This window comes from Leuciscus leuciscus, assembly GCF_965113295.1.
Source record: "Leuciscus leuciscus genome assembly, chromosome: 7".
Classification (NCBI taxonomy): Eukaryota; Metazoa; Chordata; class Actinopteri; order Cypriniformes; family Leuciscidae; genus Leuciscus; species Leuciscus leuciscus.
In genome coordinates, this window is record NC_138731.1 from 16634098 (window position 1) to 16659876 (window position 25779).

General features: G+C 38.9%; 2 protein-coding genes across 3 annotated transcripts; one reads left to right on the plus strand and one right to left on the minus strand.

The window, feature by feature from the left end:
- Positions 1–25404, plus strand: gtf2f2b (general transcription factor IIF, polypeptide 2b). Of its 2 annotated transcripts, XM_082175081.1 has the most exons (10): positions 1–92; positions 233–384; positions 1456–1561; positions 2558–2631; positions 2718–2736; positions 2908–3049; positions 17637–17718; positions 17805–17904; positions 18442–18585; positions 23243–25404. In XM_082175081.1, exons 3-10 carry the CDS (start codon positions 1493–1495, stop codon positions 23375–23377), a joined length of 765 nt encoding a protein of 254 aa, XP_082031207.1. In that variant the 5' UTR covers positions 1–92; positions 233–384; positions 1456–1492; the 3' UTR covers positions 23378–25404. The 2 variants fall into 2 exon arrangements, with proteins under 2 accessions (XP_082031207.1, XP_082031206.1); XM_082175080.1 differs by lacking the exons at positions 1–92; positions 233–384 and having other exon boundaries at positions 890–1561.
- Positions 10824–12939, minus strand: kctd4 (potassium channel tetramerization domain containing 4). Its single transcript, XM_082175079.1, has one exon. The coding sequence runs from the start codon at positions 12357–12359 to the stop codon at positions 11583–11585; it is 777 nt and encodes a 258-aa protein (XP_082031205.1). The 5' UTR covers positions 12360–12939; the 3' UTR covers positions 10824–11582.
- Positions 25405–25779: the final 375 nt, after the last annotated feature.

A 25779-nucleotide genomic window follows, 5' to 3' on the forward strand; every position in this document is an offset into this window, starting at 1 on the left:
AAGTGAAGGATTAGGGGCATTAAATAACATTATCCGCTTTTTTGCTTGAAAACCTGATCAATTCCTCTTCTGTACTCTGTGAGGCCTGCTGGGTAACATGCTTCATCATTTTTGTATTATTTAGTCACTTTGTTTCAATCATAACCTTGCTTGTAATGATCTTAAAATACTGAGTCTGCAAACTTTTTTGGGATGGTTATGGATAAATGAATGTGAATGTATTTCATTCCAGTCTCCTCTGCCTCATGCGTTGATGTCCTTGACAGTGAAAGCAAGGACGGCGCTCCCTACATTTCAGCACTCTGTAATATGTGAATAATCTTCGCAAAGCTACTTGTTCAGAAAAGGTTTGAATTCACATGAAATATGAACATGTGGTGAAAGGTAAGCATTTTGGCCTATGAAGGATGTGTAAAACACCTGTGTCAAATACGTTCTCAAACCAGATTTATGGAATCAAAATAAAAAAATACATTTTTAAGACATTTGACATAGCATATTAATTAGTAAGTGTTTAATGTCAAATGTAAATCAGCCTGTTTGAGGTTTTAAGCTTCTCTTTAGTTGAATTCTATTTGATCTAACTATCTTTTTTGGATATATTTAAGTAATAGGCCTATATCAGATGATACAAATGTACCACTATTAACACTTTCTAAATACTATAATTAAGTCTTCACTTGATATTTGAATGGACGAACAAATGCTGAATTCAGTTGATCTCATGCCTTTAGAAACAGGCCCTGGATTTGAGGACTATTGAAACAAAAGAGGGTCAAACTGCTTCATCTAGTGGTGACTTCATGAGATTTCCCATTTTCATGAGATTTTCATGAGATTTCCCATTTTCATGAGATTTTCATGAACAGTTCACAGTTGAAACCACATTTGCAACCGGTTTTAGCTGTTTAGGAAAGGATACATTTCCACTGAACTAATTAGATGTAGTATATCGTCTAGAGTCATTTGACAGTGATAAAATATCAGAATGTGAAAAATGATTATTTTATGTTTATCGTAGACAAATTGCTTGCTTTAAAAACTCAAACGGAGAAAAAATTCCATATGGGTTTTTGACGATTGTGATATTCATATTAGCTTTGCACTCTTATGTAGCCTAGCCTAATATTAGTAGTGAGAAGTAAGGTTAAACATAGCCTATATTCTGCATGCTACATAGTTTGTAGTTAAATTCATTTAACTGCTTATGAAACTTGGCAGTCTAATATACACTAACGCGCTCAAAAACTTCTGGTTTTGTGATTATCTTTAGATTGATGCATTGTACAGTAAATATAATTTCTTCACATGGCCACTAGATGGGGGTAAATAGATATATAAGTCTCTGAGGCTCTACATGGGGAGGCCAGCAGGTTTATGAACTAGAGTGTTTGTGTTGTCTATGTATAGTGCGATTTGCCTTTCATAGACCAACGACACATTTTCTTTTTTCAGTAATAGCTTTTTGTACATAACATAGAGCCCTTCAGTCATGTCAGACAAAGGAAAAGACGTCGATTTAACAAGAGCCAAACAAAATACGGGAGTCTGGCTGGTGAAGGTTGGTGATTTATCAGTCAGAAGTTGCTTCTGGGTTTCACTGCTGAAGATTTACACAAACTCTTGAATATTGAACTACGGCACGTGACACTTTATACGGTAGACATGAATGATATAAGGTGCCGTCATTAGTCTCAAACTTTGATATGATTTCTCCAATTTTACATGCTACAAATTAAACCTTTGGAAGGCTAAGTCTTCAACGAATCCCTAAAGTATGTCAATTAAAGAGTGCTGTTGTTTTAAACCTGCCCCAAAAATGAAGTTAGTTGTCAGTAGGTGAGAGATGTAAACAACAGGATTCAGAGAAATATGGAAATCAGTTTCAATTATTTGAATCATATCTTTATACAATACTCAGTTTACACTTTGTTTTTTAGCATTTTAAATTAAAAAAGGAAACAAACAGAGAACATTTTAATTAAGAAGATCAAGTTAGAAAAAAACATTGACCAAATACAAAACCCAGGTTAACAATAAAAAAAAAAAATAGACGGTGTGCAATTTTTTTTTAAATCTCAAAATTGTTATGTTTTGTAAATCTTTTATATTAATACACAGAGTCATCAGTGATTATACCTTGTAGCTCTTGTCTTATTGTTTAAATTGATGGAAGTAAAACGTCAAATTGGGAGGCGTTTTAAAGAGAGAGGTATGCTAGTGATCAGATGCCTTAGATTAACACTGAGGGATGGACCCAAGCTGTGTAGCCAAAGACCAGAATTATTATTACTTTGTGGTCTTTTTTTAAACTTGTTGTACTAGCTAGTAACCAGCTAAAAACAACCCTGAAAACCATAGCAATGTGCAAAGAACCACATTAGCAACAGCACAGTAATGCCATGGCAATCTCACACTACATGTATCATCATTGTAGCAGGTTTATACTATCATTTGCTTCAGACATATTTGAATGAATAAACTAAGGCAATATTTAGTTATACTCACACAAATATGAGGAAACAATAGATAAATAGTCTTATTCACTTTTCTTTAGGTTCCCAAATATCTTTCTCAGCAATGGGCAAAAGCATCTGGGCGAGGAGAAGTAGGCAAACTTAAAATTGGGAAGTATGGAAGTATTATTTTTAAACCCCATTCAAAATGGAAATTATTGTCTGAAATCTTTACACTCATGCTTTTTTCCTGTCTTCTAGAGCTCAAGGAAAGACTGTGGTAAGTTTTATTAATGTTTTTAAAGGCCTGTGGAGGGGAAGTATTTGCTCCTCATGTTTTATTCAGATGTCACCGTTTATTTGCATAATTACTGTGATCAGACCCTGGGCAGGAGAGAGAGATCATTTGATGATGGTGCTGTTGCAGACACTGATTGATTTGTTTCCTCAGGTGTCTTTCAATCTGAGTGAGGATCTGACAGTTGTGGAGTGCTCTGGGGAGAAGGTGTCGTCCGTGCGCAGCCCTAGAGAACATCCCTTCTCCATGCAGACGGTGGGAGGTCAGAGCCTCGCTGTCTTTACAGAGAGTTCAGGTCAGTATAACGATGGCCTCTGATACTGTGAAGACTAATTGGTTTAGGAAACTGTGTCACCTCTATGTCCAAGATCGACATAAACGGTTAAGTGAGAGTTGTAGCCAATTCCTCATTATTTACAGTTTTACATCATTTAGCAGACGCTTTCATCCAAAGCGACTTGCAAATGAGGAGAACAATAGAAGCAATCGAACCAACAATAGGGCAGCAATATGTAAGTGCAGTGACAAGTCAGTTAATCTAGCACAGTGCTTCTAATACCTGAGAACCAATGAGGTTCATTCTCGTGTTACGCAGCACGTTTGAGCTTCAGCAAGAACCAATGAGGTTAATTCTCGTGTTAAGCAGCACGTTTGAGCTTCAGCAAGAACCAATGAGGTTCATTCTTGTGTTGCGCAGCACGTTTGAGTTTCAGCAAGAACCAATGAGGTTCATTCTCGCGTGTTACGCAGCACGTTTGAGTTTCAGCAAGAACCAATGAGGTTCATTCTCGTGTTACGCAGCACGTTTGAGCTTCAGCAAGAACCAATGAGGTTCGTTCTCGTTTTACGCAGCACGTTTGAGCTTCAGCAAGAACCAATGAGGTTCATTCTCATGTTACGCAGCACGTTTGAGCTTCAGCAAGAACCAATGAGGTTAAATCTCGTGTTAAGCAGCACGTTTGAGCTTCAGCAAGAACCAATGAGGTTCATTCTTGTGTTACGCAGCACGTTTGAGCTTCAGCAAGAACCAATGAGGTTCATTCTTGTGTTACGCAGCACGTTTGAGCTTCAGCAAGAACCAATGAGGTTCATTCTTGTGTTACGCAGCTCGTTTGAGCTTCAGCAAGAACCAATGAGGTTCATTCTGGTGTTACGCAGCACGTTTGAGCTTCAGCAAGAACCAATGTGGTTCATTCTCGTGTTACGCAGCACGTTTGAGCTTCAGCAAGAACCAATGAGGTTCATACTCGTGTTAAGCAGCACGTTTGAGCTTCAGCAAGAAGTTGAACCAATGAGGTTTGTTCTTGTGCATCAGTCAGGTTCAATTGAGTTTCGCTGATCAATGTTTATATGTGAATAAAAGCCAAAATTAAATCTGTTCATCATATAAACCGATCGAGTCTCTTTAACCGGACTAAACCGCTCAATTTATATGGATTATTTTTATGATCTCTTTATGAACTTTTTGAAGCATTAAAGTGGTTAGTTGCGTAGCTGGCAATAGAGGGACAGAAATCTCTCAGATTTCATAAAAAATATCTTCATTTGTGTTCAGAAGATGAACCAAAGTCTTACAGGTTTGGAATGACATGAGGGTGAGTAATTAATGACAGAATTTTCATTATTGGGTGAACTAACCCTTTTAGCAAAAAAGATTCGTCCTTAGCCTTTTCTTGACAACTCAGCAGCCCGGGTTGAGTTAGGAAGTCCTTCCACCAGCAGGGAACAGTCAAGTTAAAGGTCAGTGGAAGTGATTTTGTGCCTCTCTGGGATGCCACCACAAGGCGCCGTTCACTTGCAGAACGCAAGCTTCTGGGGGGCACATAAGTCTGAACTGTTTATATCCAGTCATAAGTCTGAAGCACATACGTCTGTGTTTATATCCAGTAAGCCGTTACATTAGCCAGTCCAAATAATTGGATGATATTTGGATATGTTGAGATTATCGGCATAAATCAATAACTGCATGCCCGCTTGGCTGATTAACAGAATTAATCATCCTTCTGAGGATGGCACGGTGGCTCAGTGGGTAGCACTGTCGCCTCACAGCAAGATGATCCACGATTCGAGCCCGCCAGAGCCAGGTGTCCTTTCTGTGTGGAGTTCGCATGTTCTTCCCATTCCAAAGACATGCAGGTTAGGTGGATTGTAGGGGTCTGTGTGCATGTGAGTGTGTCCCAGCACTCTCAGTTAGGAAGGGCATTTGGCATAATACCTGTGCCAAATCCAATGTGTGTGTGCGGATAATTCAAAAACAGATTTGTTAAAGGATCATTTAAAAGTATTTTTTTAATGTGCAAAATAAATGTTTATTTAACACATTTGCTTGCTTAATCTATTTAGCAGTTTGTTTTTTGTACATATTTTTGCTAGAATTAATTTTATACTAGCTCCTGGTTCTCTAGATATTGAAATCAGCATCGGTTGGCAACAACTAATTTATGTAGAACTGTAGGAGGTTTAGGAGCCTTCACTGTGTTTAACTTGACAGGATGCAACAAATGAAAAAAGGCACATAGCATTCAAATGTTTTTGAAAGGAATCAATACTTTTATTCAACAAAGAGACATTAAATTGATCAAAAGTGACAGTAAAGACATTTATAATGTTACAAACGATTTCTATTTCAAATAAATTCTGTTCTTTTGAACTTTCTATTGATCAAAGATTCCTAAAAAAAAAATTATGATGATAATAATAAGAAATGTTTTTTGAGCATCAAATCAATGATCATGTGACACTAAAGACTGGAGTAATGATGCTGAAAATGCAGCTTGACAAATATATTCAAATAGAAGTCAATTATTTTTAAAGCTCCAGTCCGTGACTTTTTGGGGTTAAAAATTATCCAAAATAAATGTTTTAGCAAGTACATAACCAGCCAGTGTTCAAAACTATCTGCTTGCCTTAGCTCGATTCAAAACGGTAAGCTTGTAATAATGTTTTTAATTCCAGTGGTACTGGTGGATTTCCGCAGGAAATTCGAGCATGTCTTTGCGTCATTACGTCACATCTGTACACATAAAGGAGTCTCGGCTAGTAGACTATGAGTGTGAGGATGTTGGAGGTGGAGATTTATAGCCTTTTCTCACAGCACTTGATATAATTAAACTTATCAATTTGATGGCGGATCCAGAAAGGTTCAAACGACAATCACCAGTGACAACTGGAGATTCACCCGTTGTAAAATGCAAAAGACTTCAGAGTGGCTAGAGAAAAAAAGAGACTGCAACCGGCCCATGCGAAAACAAGGATAAATATCGGAAGGGCTTTTGAAAGGTGGCGTGAACTCAGCTTTTTTTCTGCTGAACAAGTAAGAACCAGTTCTAAGGAACATTAATTTGTTGGTATGACAATTAGAAATTAGACTGCACAGAAATGGAAACTGAACTACAGGTAGCCCTAATACACATTAAATGTAGTCACGCAATGCTGATGTTGTTAACATGAACAATTTGAGAACAAAGTATAATTTGCATGGTTTGACGTGATATAAGCGAGCGTTAGATTTAATCAGCGTGATTTACTGCAATGGTTTTTTTCCTTAGTTGGTCAGAACAAAAGTGGATGTTAGTTACTTGTTCAATGACATTTTCCAGTGAAAATTCTTATGTTGGTCATACTTCCAAAAAGTAGAATCTGTTTCCAAATGACAGTGTCCACACCGGCGCAGTGACTGACAGCCGCACATTCTCCTCAAAACATCGTGCCGAAGCACAACCCACGTAAAGTTGATAATTCCGCGAATAACTGCAATTGCAGATTTCGAACAGAGATGGCGACAAAGAGGAACATCTACGGACTGCAGCTTTAATTGTAATAAGACATTTTACTGTTTTAAAGGAGCTATGTGTAGGTTTTTACTTAAAAAAATCTTTAAGATAGAGTTTTCATTTGTACATGTATGAGGCAACCATGATGTAATAAAAAGAATGACACCTTGACTGTCCACCACGGTTGCCTCAATCAGCCTGTAGGCTCAATTGTGTGTGGAGGAGTCGGGCCCGAATCAGCGCAAAAATTCACAAAATGTGACGTCATGCGCGTTCTCGTCTACTTGGGCTTACATCCGTACGGCACGGCAGCCATTATTAGTAAGCAGCGGCAATCGGTAGTGTTTTCAAATGGTGTTTTCTTACCTCAAACATTATGCTGGTGAATCTCGATGAGCCTTCAGTGGTTGTTGCGGCAACCCTGGTTGATGTGGTCGTACCATAGACAGTATAAGAAGTGGACAGAGCCATCTCATTGGAACTCAATTGAGACAAGTGAAGCCCATTTTTAGCGATTTTTTTAGGACTTCCGTTCCTGACGCGCAGACTCAAACCGAGCTTGACGACGTAGATGTGACGTGAGCAACCCGTCTGTCTTCTAGTAGCTGTGCCGAGAGAAATCTGAAACATTCCCTTCCGAATCTCGCAGAGACGGAGAGCGTGAGTAGGAGGTGTCCACGAGCTAGGAGCAGGAGAAACTTTTGCTAGGTATTCTGATTAATTATTTTGTCATTGTGCCTCCACGTGTCCCCGATTGCCCGCGAGCTTCTCCTCCTGTCCATACGGTAATCTCTCTACTGTGCGACAGAGAGTCGCGTGGTTATGACGCAATCGTTAGCCTACTTTTACAAAAACTGCTTCTACGGGGCCATAACATATGCTACAAGGTAATGGAACATTTTATACATTGTGGTGTTTCTTTAGAAATAAATAATGGACAAATGGAGTCTTTAAACGCCTCAGATGTGAAGTTATTCGCTGTCAAAGTGACGCCAAAATGAATGGGAGTCAATGGGATGCTAACAGCAGGTGAAGTTCTGCTACAAGATGGTGGCACGCGGCCGGCTTCAACTTCCGGTCGACTTCCTTCCCGCTTGGGTCGTACGAGCGTGTGCTCACCGAGAACGAGCATGAGACTGCCTGCAGTTCCTCTAACGGCCACTGGTGTCAGTAACTGTTAGAAATTTCAGAACCTACGCAATGCTCCTTTAATTGTATTTTGCTGCGACTGTATCATGCCATGCAGCATTTTATCGTTCATTATGGACAGACAAGTTACTTTAAGCTGGAATCATTGTACACTGTATAAACTTGCGGACTTGAAGGACCATCCTCTTACTTCCCATTGCAAGATGACAGATATAGATCTTTAAAAAGTGACCTCACTGAAGATCGCTGTATAACTGCAGCTCATATGCACAGCTTAATAATTGCAGTCTTACTGAGAATCACACAAGGCTAAGTGCAGAATTGCAATCATTGTGTTGTGCGCTTTTGTTCACTTATGATATTTTTTTTTCCAGTTGTCTGCTTAGCGCTCACAAGCCCCGGGTATTGATTAAGTGGTTGCTTAGCAACAGGTTGGCCACAGAAGTTGGCAATGAATAGAGGCTCTACTTGTTCAGTTAAAAGCTTTTTCTGGGGGTGGAAGGGTAACAGTGTCTTTTTCTCAGTAAGTTATGAATTGAAATGGTTCAAGGTATGAACAGCTCTCTATTGGCTAATGCTTGCATAAACACTTTTCTTTGGTATTAGTTTCTTTTTTGGTGTTTAAGAGGACATAGAGGGCTATTTGAGAGATGGAGGCCATGCAATCAGGTAGCAGAAAGATCATAAAGGCCAAAACAAATCCTCCACAACGAGGGTGAGCATGTTTAGAGATTGATTTGAACTGCACATCTATGTGTTTTAATAGTAGTAACCCTAGCTGTGATGCATGTGATTAAGACACATGTGTCCTTGGCTTTAAGCTCACTTGATTTAGAGATAGTTCGGCCAAAAATGAAAATTCTGTCATAATTTACTCACACTCATGTTGTTCCAAACATGTAAGACTTTTGTTCCTCTTCGGAACACAAATTAAGATAATTATAATGAAATCTGAGAGATGTCTGTCCCTCCATTGAAAGTCTGTTCACACAAAGCTGTTTAAAACATTCATAAAGAGATTGTAAAACAAATCCATATGAATTAAAGTCTTCTGAAGATACACGATCGCTTTATGTGATGAATAGATTTAATTTAGGCTTTTATTCACATATAAACATTTATCAGCGAACACACATCGAGAACTCAGATGGTAAATGCAAGCACAAGACAGTGAGGTTCATTCTCACGTCAAGTTTGTACAGTTAAGATTTTCGGTTTATTTGAGTGCTCTGTTTTTAACGAAGTCTCTCAGATTTCATTAACAATATCTTAATTTGTGTTTTAAAGATGAACAAAAGTCTTATGGGTTTGGACAGACATGAGAGTCAGTAACTGATGGCAAAATCTTAATTTTTTTGGTCAACTATCCCTTTAAGATACACACAGACTTGTGTTCTGCAAAGCAATGTATCGGCAGAGTTTTGGGGAAATTGTAAATGTTTTTATTATTATATAACCTCTCACTTTGAGACAGACTTCTGTAACAGCTTTTCAGTGCTTGCTGTTTTTTGAAGCAGTCGATCTGTCAGAAAGCAGCAGCATATAAATGGACCAGGTGCAGCGGTGTGTGGAGGAGCTGCTGAGACTTTAAGGTTTTTTTTTTTTTCTTACTTATTAAGTCCTTCACAATGATAGGTTGAAGAGGCAGCTTGAACTGATTGACATGGGCACTTAAAGCCTCCATGTTGCCAGGTTAAAGTTAGACTCAAAGAGTTGGACTCTTGCGCATGTGCGCTACTCTTTTGAAAGTTGCGAAAGCTGTTTTCTGTGCACACAGTAGCGCCGATTTCCATCTGTGGCTTGAAATAGAGATGTCGCTTTTCAGCTTGCACAAAAGAGTCACGTGACTGGTAATCAAGGCTGGATGTTGGGGCTTGAGAAGGTAGTTTTTTTCTAGATATCCACAGTAAACATGCAGTAAGAATGTTTAATGCATTTATAGCTGGCACATTCTTGGTTACAGATGTTTTATTTTAAAACCCACAGTTTCTTAATCTGAGTATTAGTGATAGATGGTTTGGTGAATACTAGTTGAACATCAGAAGTCAGCATGAAGATATGCAGGCTTTGTTTCTCTCAGCAGTTGAAACTTGCCTTTTTGTTATTCCAACTATTTACTTTGATTTGTTCCATCATGCTTTTCTTTTACAGATGGCCTTGACTACTGCCCATTTCACGTTGTTCTAACATGGCGATGTGCCTCTATTCAAGCTCACACTTTGAAAAGTACATTAGCAGGAATTTTATTCTTTGCTTTCTCTCCATTCTCTCTCTGGTGTGGATGAGAAATTGGTCTCTTAAGGGCATATGAGTCCTTGAAGTCACATGTTCGCCTGACCATTAATTTTGATCAAATTGAGAGGGAGCCATTAGTCATGCCTCCTTGGGAGCACACGATGAGAATCTTTGGCTTCTTTTTTTTATTTTATGTAGGAGTCTTATTTGCCTGGCAATAATTGGATGTGAGACTAATCCATGAATATTTCAGCTGTTAATGGATTTCTTCCATTTGAAATAAATGCTCCCGCTTACCAGCACCCTCCCGCAGGTTTCCAGTCCCCTGCTGGCAGCGGTTTAGAAACACATCAGATAGTGACGGTGGCTAATAAGCCCTGCTGTGTCTCATCAAATATGAATGACTGATATCTGCAATTAAAAAGAACCCTGTTTTGATGTCCACATGACAGACTGTGGAGAGTTGTTTCTTTTTTTCCCCTTGTCAGAAATGTGCTTCTGACTCATTTTAGTGGGAGATTGCACGAGAGTGCATGACAGATTTGATGAAAAACAGATGGATACTAGTGTGTGGAGATGTCGGCTAATCCAAAGTGAGTGTAACCATATGTCTGCCTTTGCCTTTCTTTGAAACGGCCGACTTAGACTGTAACTGAATTTAGCTGTGTCGAGCAGAGCTGTTTTTCAGAATTACTCAGCGCTATTGACTGCGCTCTGAATGTATTTTGTTGCAAATTCACAGGGTGATTGATCCATTTTGAACTTGATATGTTCTCATGGTAATGTTCTTGGCTCTGACTAATGTATCTGCAACATTTGAATGCTTAAAACATATTTTCTTAAGTTGACAAGTTTATTTTTTTTTACTGTGCTAAATGAGTTTGCCTAGTTTTCTGGGAACATCAGATGTTGTTTATGAATCAGTGCACACATACTGGAATATGTGTATGTATGCCATGTGCTCTAAAAATGATCACACCCATCTGAATTTGGATCAATGCTGGAGGAAATTTAATTTTAGGTCACATTTTGCTGCATAATATTACAAACTTTCAATTTAGGGCAGAGTATCTTTCTTACAAGCATACTTCACTGCAAATAAGAAAAAATAAAGCTCTATTTATACAGCCCACAGTAATTTGTCAGCGTACATTCCACAGTTCACAGACAAAACCATATGCAGTGTATATTTTCACCTAGAAGATGAACCACAGTCTCATTCATAAACATTTCAACAGTGCTTTAAATAAACTATAATGCGGCTTTATTGTGCAAAACATTCACAGACTCAAAATTACAACCTGTTGTTTACTACATGTGTTCACATGACCAGAAATCACAAAACTTGCTCACAAATGTAATGATCATCACACTCAGCCTTTTGATTCCACAACAGTCTGCAATTCAGATCCATTATCACTATCACAAACAGTTGCTCTTCTTGTAAAAACAACTGCAAACAGAAGACAACTACATACACAAGCCAAACAAAACCCCACAATACAGTACATATCATCTCTCTTGTTTCTCAAGGCTGTCCGTTGAGTGTGTCATGTAGAAGCAGACTAGCGGAGTATTCCAGAACAGGTTTTCGGTTGAGGACGCTGGTGTTTGTTAATGCAAGATGGTTTTCGGCAGGTCATGTGGTTAGTGGTGACAGTTCTGCCCGGGTCACTTGACAAAATGCAGAGCCTCGCACTGAACCACTGATCCGCGACTGCTGTCTAGGCTGGTGAGCAGGCGGAAACCTCCTTTGAGTGCCAGCATCACCGTCTCCAGCTTCAGACACTCCAGTGTACACACAAACGTGCTGTCCTGCTTCAGCACAAGCCGAGAGCCCTGCTCCGACTTGATGAAATGCCGGAACTGGATGACGTTGGACGACACCTCGAACTCCTCCGGAAAGCCATCCAAGCGACTTTTTGAGATCTGCACTAGGCGGCTTTTCACCTTCTCGATGAAGCTGTTGTCGCTGCTGTAGACCTTCAGACCCTGCGAGCGCTCGTGGCTGTCCGTCACCTCCAGGAAGGCGGGCTCGCGCTGCGTGGCCTGCTGATGTTCCCAGTTCTGCAGGGCTTGGGCCAGCTCGCTCAACCGGTAGAAGTCGGCCTCGCGGCGGAGCAGCTCGCCTTCCTTGAAGTCCTCGGGCAGCACCAGCTCGCCCAGGCGCAGGAAATTCAACACGTGCCGGAAGATGGGCCCGTCACGGTCGATGAAGGTGTTACCCATGGAGTCCACGTGCAGCACGGGCTTCTTCCCGGTGACCATCTCCTCCAGCAGGGATCCGGGGTGCTTGGCCAGGGTCTGGCGCTGTGCGGCGTATAGGTAGCCCCCCACGTTGATGGTGATGGTGCCGGAGGAAGGTTTCTTAAAGCTCTTGCTGGGCTGCAGCAAATCAGGATTGATCTGTCTCAGTTCGCTCTCCATCCTTCTGAGATTCCATTCCATGCCGTTCCTCACACCCAGCCTGGCGGAGTGTGTGTGGGGAGCGCGCGCGTGAGCGGGCGGGCGGACAAATAGGAGCGCAGCTGAGCGGCGCTGGCATGAAGCGCGGGAGCAGTGTGCGTTGCCAACAGTGTCTGAGCCTTTCACAGCCACGCAAACACATATATGTGTGCGCGTGTACACTCGCTGTGGGAGGAGGGGTGTTAAGGGTGGGCTCTACTGCGTCAGCGGTGTGGGCTTGGAAAGAGCGAGTGCTTTGCTCGCTGCTCGCCGCTCTAAAGGCTGAATTTAATCACCTTTCCACTTCAGCGCTTCTCTGGCTCTGCAATTAGTGTCACTGCCCTCTGATGAAAGGAGTCCTCGGTTGGGTGGCGGCACGTGAACTCACCGAGAGGGCCAATTCACAGGGATCCCACATAATGAACTCCCTCCAACAAAAGTGTGAGAAGAGCGAGATGTTAATGCTTTCACGTCTATCGTGTTAAGTCGTTGCTTTGAAAAGCCGTCTGTGTGATGTGCCGACAACTGGCAGCTTTATCGCCAAACGAGCCATATCGAGTACAGTGTAGGTGTAGTTATGTAAATTATTTGTTAGTCTTCATATCAAAAGGGATGAATGCATTGAAGCCTTCTCGCTCTTTCTAAGAGGCTGGGTTCGCTTTGAGGCGCTCGTCCATGACCCAGTTATCGGCGAAGCCAAGAAGTGAGCCTTTGATAAGGAAGCCTATGCCTTCACTTGAAGTCATGGGGTCTGAGCTCGTAATTGGCCCCAAGCCGTCTTTAAGGGTGTTGTACATGCTACAAAGATGTATCGTGCTGTGTCACCATATAAACCACCTAGAGAAGAGAATCCGAAATCGATATTTACAATACAATTCCTTATAAACGTGAGCTCAAACAAAGAGCTCAAACCTTCGACTGTTGCATAGAGGATGTGCCCTTAAACAGCAGCAGAATCACCATGACATCTTTCTCAGTGATGTCCCTAACAGATGACAGCCTGTCAATCATTCTACAATGACGGCACTTCTACTGTTGCCCCAGGATTGGAGATGGACCCCTCTGAGCCACATTTGTGCTATGTACGTCATTAGCAGCTGAGACAGGGTGAAGGCTAATTCACTGTCTGAGTGCTGGGGTCAATTTGGCTTTACATATTCATCAGATGGTTTAAATTGTTGTTTTCATACAGACTCTTGTTTATTTTTTTTCACTGAAGGAATATTTAAAAATCAAGGCTAATTTACATTTTGCCAAACAATTTGATAATTCCTCCTTTGACAGCTGATATTTTGGTTTATTAGTGATTCCTGGATGAGTTTTGAAGAACGACACAATCAAAAGAGTCGTGTCAAATCGTTATAGTTAACTAGATTAATGTCAAATGTCACAGTTGTTAAAACTGTATAAGATTAAATTCTTTAAAATCACCCTAATTAATATTCAGAAGCTAAGCCTTCACCATGTTGTGATGTCACAAATGTGCACCGTCACAACAGTCCTCATCACTCTTTTAAACCGTGCCGCCCATGCACATAGCCATCTGATTATAGATGCAGTGACAGTTCATTATGGTCATATATGACTGATTATAGTTGTTATAGATAGCTCGGTCATGGTTTAATCATCATATGATTACTGGGTTTATTCATCTGCATTTGAATTGCAAACAGGGTTTAACTATGCCAGAGAAAATAGTGGGTGGCTGACCTGCTTTTTCTCATCTATCTTTTTGTTTTAATTGGTGCACTTGATTGTTCAACTTGAAGAAGCCCAAATTGATTTTAGTCCAGCAGTGGCAGACTGGCAAAAGCAGGCAAATGTAGATCAGAGCACTTGGATAAGAAATATTCTAGTTTTATTTATTTATTTATTTAACAGGGACCATACAGTCAAAATTAGTTACAATACAAAGCCTGTAACTGATGCACAGCATATAGAGTTTATAGCTAATGCTAATTTTCAACTCCATAGTTAAACTATGCAGAAGAATATGCAGTCTTGACAAACACAGAAACGATGAATGATGGTAAATATAAGCAAATGCTGTGCTTGTTGGCCAGATATATAATTAGTTATGCATATTCATGAAACTACAGTAGCCAAAACTATTTGAATTCTTAAGTCGCAAATTTTGGTTGCAAATTAGTCATGGCTATAAACCTGTATGCATGGCATCTACTTTGTATTCTTTATAAAGCAATGTTCTATGCATTTGTCCTTGTCAAATAAACATTAAATAAAATAAATAAAAATAAAATAGTCATGCATTACAAAACAAAATAGTGAGTGGCATTTTATAAAAAAAAGAAAAAAAGAAAGATAGCTGAAGCACACTTTTGAAACCAAACATTTCACAAAAAATAACTTTAAATGATAGATATACTGTATGGAACACATGACATGCAAAAGAAATTAAACCTTCGTTCCATGTTTTATTCATTTGTTCCCTCATTTTAGCTAAATCGTGAGTCGAGACCATGTTGTACTAATTCATTCCCTCGTTTGACCTAAACAATGACCAGGATTTTTCAAAAGATGGAACAAGTTAGAACATCGTGGCCACAATTTACCTACAACAAGGGAACAGATGAAGTCATTAGAACGAATTGTAAATTTGTGGCCACGATATATTACATAATACAGTTCAAAATGAAGATAAAAATATTGTGTGACACTATGTGGTTGTCAAACGTTTGCATGTTCATAGTTAATGTGCTGATCGTGAGAATTTCACCACTGAACTCCACACAGTACGTCCACTGAAAGCGAATTCCAAAATTGCTTTTTCTCACCCTTGCAGGGAACTGCAAGAAAAGGGCGCAACTTAGTCATTCCAAAAGAAAGTAAACCAAATCTCTTCAGGAGGGGTACCTCTATGAGGTACAAGGAAGCAATTTTATAATTTATGATTACGTTATCCTGAGTGGCACATCCTTACAATTAATTTTGAACACTGAGGTAATTTGTCAATGTACCTTTGAATTGAAGCAATGTGAAATACTCCTTAGTTATTTACAAATTTTTTATGATTATTTGTTTTCTACCACAGTCTTAACAGCTGAATTTTCTTAAAGGGAAAGTTCACGCCAAAAAGATAATTCTGTCATTAATTACTCACCATCATGTCGTTCCAAACCCATAAGACCTTCGTTCATTTTCAGAACACAAATAAATAAGATATTTTTTATGAAATCCTAGAGCTTTGTGACCCCCCATAGACAGACTGCAACGTTATTACCACTTTCAAGGCCCAGAAAGGTAGTAAAGACAGTTAAAATAGTCCATGTGACTACAGTGGTTCAACCTTAATGTTATGAAGCGACTTTTTGTGCGCAAAAAAACACCAAAATAACTAATTTATTCAACAATTTCTTCTCTTCCGGTTTGGAACGACATGAGGGTGAGTAATTAATGACAGAAATTTCATTTTTGGGTGAACTATCCCTTTAAGTATGAATTTAGCTTTTATGTTGTTGTCATGGAAACATTCCGATTCAAAATAAAGTGGCAGTGACGTATGGCTCTTCCAAATGGCCACATATGAGACAGTAATGCCCTGCACTCACTTCAAATGATCTGCCCTAGAGTCGCCTTGAGACCAATTGTGAAAGAGATGCTTTTAAAACTAATGCACTGAAATTCATGCATTTTTAATCCTAAATACATTTGGGGCTGCCATACATGCCATTGTATGCAGTTTGTGAAATTGGCAGCCGTGTGGAAAAAAAAGAGAAAAAAAGTACAATTGCTTGATGTTTGTTATATTTGCATAGTGCTTGCAGACACTAGAGTATTAAATGAACAGTATTTCAAAACAGATGTGGAAATGGAGCCAGTAGAGAGACAGCGGAAGAATCGTGATTTTAATAGCCCCTTAGGCATATGATTAAGAGTCTTATTATTATTTTACTGTCATATCTTGTCCCAAAATATCTATCTCTACTCCCTCAGAGTCCTTTAAAAAGATTACAACTGTTATTATGCTTTGGCAAATCTTCTCGAGGCTGATAGTCCATCAGTAAGTGAGACCTTATGAAAAATCTTAATTGAAACGCATAAATTAAATGCTACAGTGCAGTATTTGGATTGCGCGCAGTGCTAGACACATTTCAAAATAAACAGGTGCCGAGTGAGTGAGTTTAAGAGACCTTGAGGCATTTGAAAGGCTTCTTTCTCTGCTGCTGTATGCTGATGAAGAGACATGAAGGGATTGAAGATCTGCCTGCAGGTGGGTGTGTGTGTGAGTGGAGGCATAGAGGCTGTGTCCTGCTGAGGGCTCGGGATGTTATTGCTCTTGTTCGGTGTCTCTGAGGAAGTCAAACTGGTGGGATCTTGTGAGGAGGTGGAAGACCGACCCCCGTAACCTCTCTATCATCTCCGCATCGGATCTGCTGCCCACCAACGGGTTGAGCAACTCACGCCACCCCCAAACACAGTCCTACTCCATTCAGAGCCAGTGTTAATGCATCTCCCGCTGATTTAAATGGATTCCTCTATGGAAATGCTTATGTAACGTTACTGGCCTCGTAAGATGCGCGAGTCATGTGATGTTTGGGGAGGGACCGCGCAGAGGAGATGCAAACCTTGAGGTCTTGGTTTGCCCTGACCCCTCTTCATAGCCTCCGGGTAATTGCGAGGAAAATGGATGCTTTGTTGAAGTTGTGAAACACAAGTGGGCGTTTTTATGGAGTTACTCCAACAAGTGCTCTAACACTCATCTGGCAATAATTGCCAATAATTGTGCGCATTAGTGCTGCTCTGATGGATTTTGTGAGTGAAATATTTCTGCCCTTTAAAAGGGCCTGTGGGACAATAACCACAAGGTATTACAGGCACAGCTGTCCATTTAATACAATCAATAGAAGCAAGTTGAACCATTAGACTGGCTTCATGGTGCGCCAACAAATGGCAGCGGTGCAACACAATGATGTTCTGCAGGAGGGAGGCTCATTTGGGTCTGATTAAAATCATCACTCATGGCTGGTTGACCTCATCGTTTTTCATACAAGAGTCAAACACTTCAGAATAGTGCCATAAAAACCTCCTGGTTGAATCACAGTTTTTCAATTGTCACCTAAAAAGAGGGGTTTTGTGCCAACGCTTTATTAGAGAGCGCTTGCTGTTGAAGTATGTTAATGTTTTAGTACAAAGAGAAGGCCATTAGTTGTCCTCGCAAAATTCAGACATTTTTAATTGGGTTTGCTTATCCTTTGTATGAGTGTGTAATGCATAACTGTACGCATGAACTATACCAAGTCGAATGTTGGTGTTTTTAAGACAAGCTGGCTCTTGAAGGCATGGTTGTTCAGCGAGCTGAATGCAGACCTGCAGTCAGTGAGAGCTACATGAAATTAAAGAAGTAAGTCAAAGCTGTTCAGAATACTTTGATCCTGTCAAATGTATTTGATCTGATCATCTGTGTTTTAAAATGTGTTTTATTCACAGGCTGCAGATTGAAGAATCCACCAAACCTCTTCGTTTTTCTCAGAAGCTTGAGAAAGCCATCACAACTAATTACAAACCTGTGTCCAACCACAGCTATAATGTAAGTGTGTGTCTGTGGTTCAGGTATTTCCTATGTTAAGGGGACAACATTTCCCTACAAGGATGGCAAAAATGATACTAAATTATGTTTTTTGAAAATGTAAAAAGGCAGAAAGTTTGCTGTTATGGGTAGGTTTAGGGTTAGGGGATAGAATATACAGTTTTTAAAGTATAAAAAATATTATGTCAATGGAAACCCAACGTGTGTACAACTATCTTCATGAGGACCGGTTTGAGTTTTAGGCCATTGGAGTGAGGACAAATAGAGTAAAGTGAGGACATTTTGGCTGAGAGCCCTTTAAAGGCCTGTTTGAGGGTCAATACTTGGTTTTAGGGATAAGGTTATAGTTAATGGTAAATTTAGGGTAAGCGTTCAGGTTAGGCACTTGGTTGTGATGGTAGTGTTGGGGTAAGGAGCTAGAGATTGCATTGTGTCAATGAATGTCCTCACAAAGATAGATGTACGTGAGTGAGTGTGAGAGAGATCATAACTTTAGCGAATTAATGAATGCTCTGTTTTGCTTATGCTTCTGTTTAGTTGGAATATGAGAAGAAAAAGAAAGAGGAAGGCAAGCGCGCAAGAGCTGACAAACAGAAGGTTCTAGAAATGCTCTTCTCTGCCTTTGAGAAGCACCAGTACTACAACATCAGAGACCTGGTGGACATCACAAAGCAACCGGTGGTGAGTTGTTCAGCTCAAGATGAGTAAACGTGCAAACACTGTGCCGTAGGAACAGAAACCACTCTCTCCAATAATTTTAACTTGGACTGCAGTACCCATTTTAACAGCTAGCTCTCAATATTACATACTTCTCCTTTAAATTAAACATTTTAATTTAATTTGACATTATTGCAACGTGCACTTTTTAAGTGTACCTAAGTGTGTTGAGAAAAAGTAATGAAAGTGTGCTTTTTTAAAATATACTTTGAGGTACTGTATTCAATACAATTGACCTCACTTCTTTTTCACAAGTTTTTTTTTTTTTCTGACAACATTATGGCAGTGATAAATCTCATTTGTTTCTCTGTCTTATCAGAATTCATACACAAGAGAGATTAAACCAAGTAACAAGAAATCACAAATATTTAGCATGGACTTGGTCTTGATTATATTATCATAGATAAGTGAGCTCCTTTGAATAAATGCCACTTGACTGCTGCCTCTGTCTCCCTGAAGGATTGGAGAAATATAAATGTGATTGAAGTTAGATGAGTCATAACTAAAAAGAAACTAAACTGAGAAGAAAATTACTTCCCACAGTGGTTTTGCCATTTAGAGGATAGATTACACTAGTGAGGCTAAATAAAGAATTTATTACTTTTCACAAAGTTGTCTGAGAGACTTGATTAAAGACCCCCTGTGGTGAAAATCAAGTTTTTAAGGTTGTCTGTAAGTCTATGAGGTGTTTTTAGTGTTTCACCGCTTTAAGACAAACCATGTGCAAATTCATAAGTCATTGCTGAGTATTTTTTCCTTAAAACTGCAGTGAACCAAAAACTGTCAAAAAAATCACCTGTTCTCATTTACATTTACGCATTTGGCAGACGCTTTTATCCAAAGCGACTTACATTGCATTTCAAGGTACACATTTAAATTCACAAATCACGTCAACAATACTCTTCAACTTTAGCATATCATTAACTATAAAGCGAAGCAGGGGATTCTCAAGAGAAGCCAGATTATCCCAGTATATTTTTTTGTTGAGATGAAAAATCTGGTACATTTAACTATATAGCGGGTGAATTATGTATATGATGTATATTACGTTATGATGAACTATATGCCTTTCTCCAATGATGTTCTGAGTTGTTCAAAGCATTTCTAAGGATACTGATTTTCAGAAGGTATATGTCTGACTCTGAGATGGTGAACGGGAACATGGTTTGTGTAACATTAGCAACACATTATTAGCTGTTTGATAACGTAGTCTAGTAAAAGGCTAATCATATTAATTATTGTTATGTGTCCGACATCGTAGAGAGAGATACATAAACCGCATTACCATTCTGATACATCGACTTTGTAGATAAGCCTGTATAATTCACTTCTCCACTTCTTCTGAATCAGTTTCTGGTTCAAACATACTGTATATGGCTGAATTAAACCAGTATTTCCACTTGCCATTGTGCAGCGTTTACTACTGTAAAGGGAGATCTTTTATTTAAAGCTACAAGCTAAAGCTGCAAGTCTGGCAGATTGAGGGGACTTAGCCAACATTTTTAATGTTTAAAACCCTCATGCCCCTCCACCACTACCACCGAGCACCCTCCCATTGAGTTCGTGCTCGTCAGTGTGTGTGCACCAGATTTTCTGTGAACGCACCCGTCTCTTCAGCATCGAAACATCATTTTCTTTTCCTTGGTTGTTTTGGACCTCCTAGCTCTGGTTGTTAACCGAGGAATTGGATGCTTGTTAGTAGATTTTCTCTCTGCCATCACACTTCGTACAATCCAACACACCTGCGAACTTCAGGAGTGTGCATGTGATATTGTAACGTGCGCGAGAGGGGAGGGGGGGTCTGTGGCGTGTGCACGAACTGTGATTGACAGTCAGATCTCACACTGCGCTGCGCTGATTGGACCAGAAGAACCGGGGGCGGTGGATTTTTGCAAAACAAATAACAGGCTCTAGGTGGAGGTAGAAGCGCAGGTTTTTTTCTAAAACCGGCTGATTTATGTTGTTCTGTCGGAGCATAGTGTCGGTTTCAGTGAATATGATTCAGTGAGTATGTTTATTGTGTGACACGATTTTTCCGGATCTTATGAAGTCACAGTGTTACTCATTTAAATAATCTCTGCCCACAGAATAAGCAAAAAAGGGGACGAGGCCTGGTTGAGCTGCATTAGAGAAGACAATGTTGTCGCTACGTCAAAGAGACACTGTTTTTTCCACATTTCCAAAAACTCATTTGACCTTCCAGGCTGACGAACTTAGCGTGGTTAAAACTTATTTTAAACACTGTTCCTGAACATTATAACCCCAATGTTTATTTGTGCGCTGCACATTTTATGGAGAGCAGCTTGTTCTTTTGCTTTTGTAAGCTTCTACTTTTGTAAGGCAAAATTACAAAAAACATACTACTCTGAAACCAGTGGCGGCTGCTGGTCTTTCAAAAAGGGGAAGCTCATTTTCGGCGTACATCATAAAAATTGTCCATTTATTTATACGTAAATTCTACGTTCCTTTTCAAGAAAATGCTCTGTGACCCTGTCGAACCATCTAGGCGTCTTTTCCAGTGACTTGACCAGTGTCCTCTCAATGGCCAGCAGAGTTAAATATAATTGTATAAATGTAATAATATAATAAAGATATAAATAATAATATAATAAAGAATACTACTACTAATAATATCTTTAAATTATTTTAAGAATTATTTTTTAATTATTACTAATAATAATATAAAAAATATAATAAGTAATAATATAATAAAGGTATAAATGTATAATTGTGTGAAATGTATTATGAAAATTGGCTAGCAATTTCGACAAGCAAATACCAAGAAATAGGTTGCAGAAGTTTGTCTTTCGACTATAATTGAAAAATCCGCGATGGGACTGAGCTCGAATAGCTTCACAATCAGCGACTTTTTATTGTATGAAATTGCTGTCAATCAAAAGGAGATGCAGCCTTTCGACAGACCCTCCAATCATCACGCAGAAGCCCGGAGTCCAGGCCAGCCCACTCCTCATTCACCCCCAGAGACGCTGAGCGTCCGTGGGCGGAACATAATCCAATGACCCAATGACCGTCTAGTTTCGAAGCACTGAAAAAAACGCAACTAAATTGAAGTCACTGGACGCTGGGCTTCAACAGGGAAATGCCCTGTGACGCTACGTGAATGTATGAGAAGGAAATCGAGTCAGCCGAGTCCTATGTAACAGATTCTGAACGAACTCATCTTTGAGATGAACGTTTTCTAACGCATTTTTAGTAAATAAAATGTTAACACACACATACATATGAACGTTTTCTAACGCATTTTTAGTCAATAAAATGTTAACACACACGTACATATTTGACCATTAATTTTTTTACATTATAGGGGAAGCCGAGCTTCCCTTGCAGTCTTAAAGAAATCCCCACTGTCTGAAACGTCCTGTGAAATCCGTGCTTGTCAAGTCTGTGCATGAAATCTGTTCTGCACGATGCTCTTGTTCATTAACATTGTCAGGGTCTGAATCGGGCTCGAATTGGTTTAAAATTGACGCCATCCTCAATACCTCAATATTTACACTAGAGAAGAACTTGCAGTTATGGAGGGGTGGGACATTTCCCGAACGTACACTAAGCGGTGCCAATCACAACACACTGGGCCAGCTAATCAATCACAGCACATTTCGTTTTCGGAAGGAGGGGCTTTATCGAAATCAGCGTGTTCGAGGAAGACTGGGGAGAGAGAAGCTGTAATAATAAAGTAAAAATAATGTGTTTTTTTGGACAATCAAGCATGAAAACATTCTAGTACACCCTAAAAACACAATCAAGAAAAGGGCATAATAGGACGAAGAAGAATTACCGTCCATAAATATTTTTTACCAGCCATGAAACTATTTGCAAAAACAGGCAGTTAAGATACCAGTGAAAATTCGCAATTTTCATTTACAGAAATTTAATTAAGTAATCAAATTAAAATAACAATGCATAGTCTTCACTGTTTAAATTAAACATAGTTTAATCCTTATTAAAGTTACAAAAGTTAAGTCAAGGGCAGTGAGTGATTTTTCTGTTTTTTGTTGTTTGAATAACATTAAGGACACAGACGGCAGCAGGAATTTTAGGCAGGTATTCTTGCGCTTGAATATTTCAATGGGCAAAACTTACATTTTCATGACGATGCAGCAATTGTCCAGAGCATCGTTCACGATCTCACAAGATTGCATTGCTGCAAGTCATAGAAATATTACCAGCCAACTGCCGATCGACACCGTTTCATATACTTGCTAACACCGAATTTTACTCTCATTTGGCTCTCGGCAAGTGTTAATTTTAGGCCCTGGTTCAATTAAATTAAATTCACATTTATTTGTATAGCACTTTTCACAATATACATCGTTTTAAAGCAGCTTTACAGAAAATGCCACATTAGTCCACATTACAATTTAGAGTGATCTGTTATCAGAGTAACTGTATGAGTTATGCATTTCAGAAATGTACATATACAAATCACAGTTAGCTAAACATTTAATCAATGTAATAATTTAAGGCAGAAACAATGAGCTCATTGAAGTTATGAATACTTGTCTGTTAACAAATGACATATAGAAAATGTAAGCATGGTTGCATGTATGATTGGCTTTTGGCAGCATGTGTTCACCCTGTCAATCTACTCTTCCTCTAGATTTACCTGAAGGAGATTCTCAGGGAGATCGGCGTGTACAATCCTAGAGGGCCTCATAAGAGCACCTGGGAGCTGAAATCAGAGTATCGCCACTATGAGGAAGGACAGGAGGAGGAAGAGGAAAAAATTGAGTAATCTGGATTACATAAGCATGGGGGTCTGTTTTGTTTCATGTAACTGTTTCTTTCTGTGCCAGATTTTTTTGGTCTCTTGTTCGTAGACCTTGTTAACTCTCAGGTGGAATGGAAGTCAGTAGAAAAGAAATGAAGATATACTTTTTTTTCTTGGGTTACATAAAGTGTTTCTCTAAGAGCATTATGAAATGAATACTTTAATTTGCACATGACTCTTGCATTCTTCTGAGTTAAGAGCACTTGTGTGTTATGGTTACAGGAGCATATTCATAGTATTAATGAAAACGCAGAGAACCTTTAGACTTATCAGGAATAATCACATGCAAGTAAATTGCTTAAGACCAAGCCCAGGGGATCGTGTATAAAACTTTACATAGATTTCATCCTAAAAAGTGCTCAAAAGTTTTCAGACTTATAAACCATGCGTACACCAGAACCTGCACAAAATTCCCTTTATAAAACCCAGACAGTGGAAGATTGTGCGCACATGCAACTCCATCCCGTCTCCTCCCCGAAATCACCATATATAGAGCTTACACTGATTATTGTGTGTATGCTATCTTTGGATAGTTTACTTAATAGAACAATACTCTTTGTTGTTTTAACTCCAAATCTTTTACTTATTACATTCTTCATTAACAATTATTCAATTATATGTAATATACAATGTCATTGCAGTTTCAATGTAGCTAGCTACTTTATGATAGGAACTTGTAGTGTAAGTTAGCTAACTACTTTTTCAGAAGGGTTTCGTGACTCTTAACTATAATCTTAACTGTACTTTAACTTACGAGTAGCTTGTCAAGCTAGTTTGACTAGCTTCCCCAACACCGTTTACTGTGCATATCCTTATCTGCATAATTTCCATGTGCATTTCCAAGTGATACCATGTTTAACGGTACAAGACATTAGGTAAATATGAGATACGGACTATACATGCTGTTTGTACAGTTACATTGCATTTCTAAAAATCATTTAGTATCCTTGTCTTGTTTTAGAATAAATATAGGCTATCAAAATTGTATAAAATACTTTTCAGAGAAGATTTATTTTAGTTTAGTTTAGGGTCCAATTCTCACTATTAACTAGTTTATTAGCATGCATATTACTAGGATATTGGCTAGTAATATGCATTATATGCTTATAAAGCACATAATAATGCCTTATTTTGCATGACCATATTCTACATCCCCTAATCCTATCCAATACCTAAACTTAACTACCTTACTATTAAATAAGCAGTAATTAGGAGTTTGAGGCAAAAGTCATATTTAATAGTGAGAATTGGACCCTAAACTAAAATGTGACCAGCATTTTGAATTGTTTTACACATCAAATTTATGCAATTTTGCCTACGTTTTAGTATTGTCATCTGACCTTTTCAAAACGAAAGTGCATCATCGATCTCAGAAAACGGTTTTCTCAGAACACGAGTACTAAAATTTAGTTTAAAGAGAAATGATCACGCACCTAGCACTCTTCACTGTCAAACATTAAAACATGGTGTGCCATAGAAAATATTCAAAGCAGCACATCCACTACAAATATTTCTATCTAAAGTCATAATTTTTACTGACCTTTTGGATAATGGTTTATGTAATCTGAGTGCTTAACTGTATTGAGAGTGAAATATTTAATCAAAATGAGAACTGTTTAAAATCAGTTTACTTAATTTCTTCACTTACTCTAGTAAAAGTGCATATACAAAGTCAAGGGTGCAAAAATGTATGCAGTTTATTTTTTTTAAATCTTGATAGGTGTGTGGAAAATTGCATAGACATGCCTTTTTTTGTGCATACAAAATGTTTATACATCAGGCCCTAGGTCACACACTTTACCACAACTGACAGAAAAAGTGGGTTTTGCATTGCGAGTTGAAACATTTAGGAATAATACACTTTCAGACTGTTACCTAATCTTTATAATTAAGCACATTGCCCCAAAATTCATTACAGTAACACCTTTTAGACCTTCTGCAATCACCATTATTCTCAACAGTGTTAATGCAATCTTTTTCCATTTAAATAAGCATGAAGACAAAAAATGTTTATTACAATTATGTCACGAAAATAAACATTGAATTTAGTTGGGATAAAGGTATCCACACGGTTGTTCACCTATTAAAACATCTTTGGTGTTTCCATGGTTTCTACAGAAGTAAAACCAGAAATCGATGGTAAGGCGGATATGACGTCATTGACAGATGTTACACTGGTTAAAATGTCTGATTTCTCTGGATTTAAACATTTAAGACAATTCAAGTACACAAGTCAACAATATAACACTGTTCTAGTGGTTTTTGGATGTTTCATCTGTGCCCTTAAAAGGTATAGCGGAGGATGTTTTACTTCCTGGTGGGTAACCTATACTATTGGTCCTCCTAATTGTCAATCATTCTGGTGA

Bases quoted from the DNA above. Each gene is read 5' to 3' on its own strand.
- gtf2f2b (XM_082175081.1), top strand. From the start codon at position 1,493: ATGTCAGACAAAGGAAAAGACGTCGATTTAACAAGAGCCAAACAAAAT. The intron at 1,562-2,557 runs GTTGGTGATTTA...ACTTTTCTTTAG, and splicing joins CGGGAGTCTGGCTGGTGAAG to GTTCCCAAATATCTTTCTCA. The intron at 3,050-17,636 runs GTCAGTATAACG...GGTGTTTTTAAG, and splicing joins TGTCTTTACAGAGAGTTCAG to ACAAGCTGGCTCTTGAAGGC.
- kctd4 (XM_082175079.1), bottom strand. From the start codon at position 12,359: ATGGAATGGAATCTCAGAAGGATGGAGAGCGAACTGAGACAGATCAAT.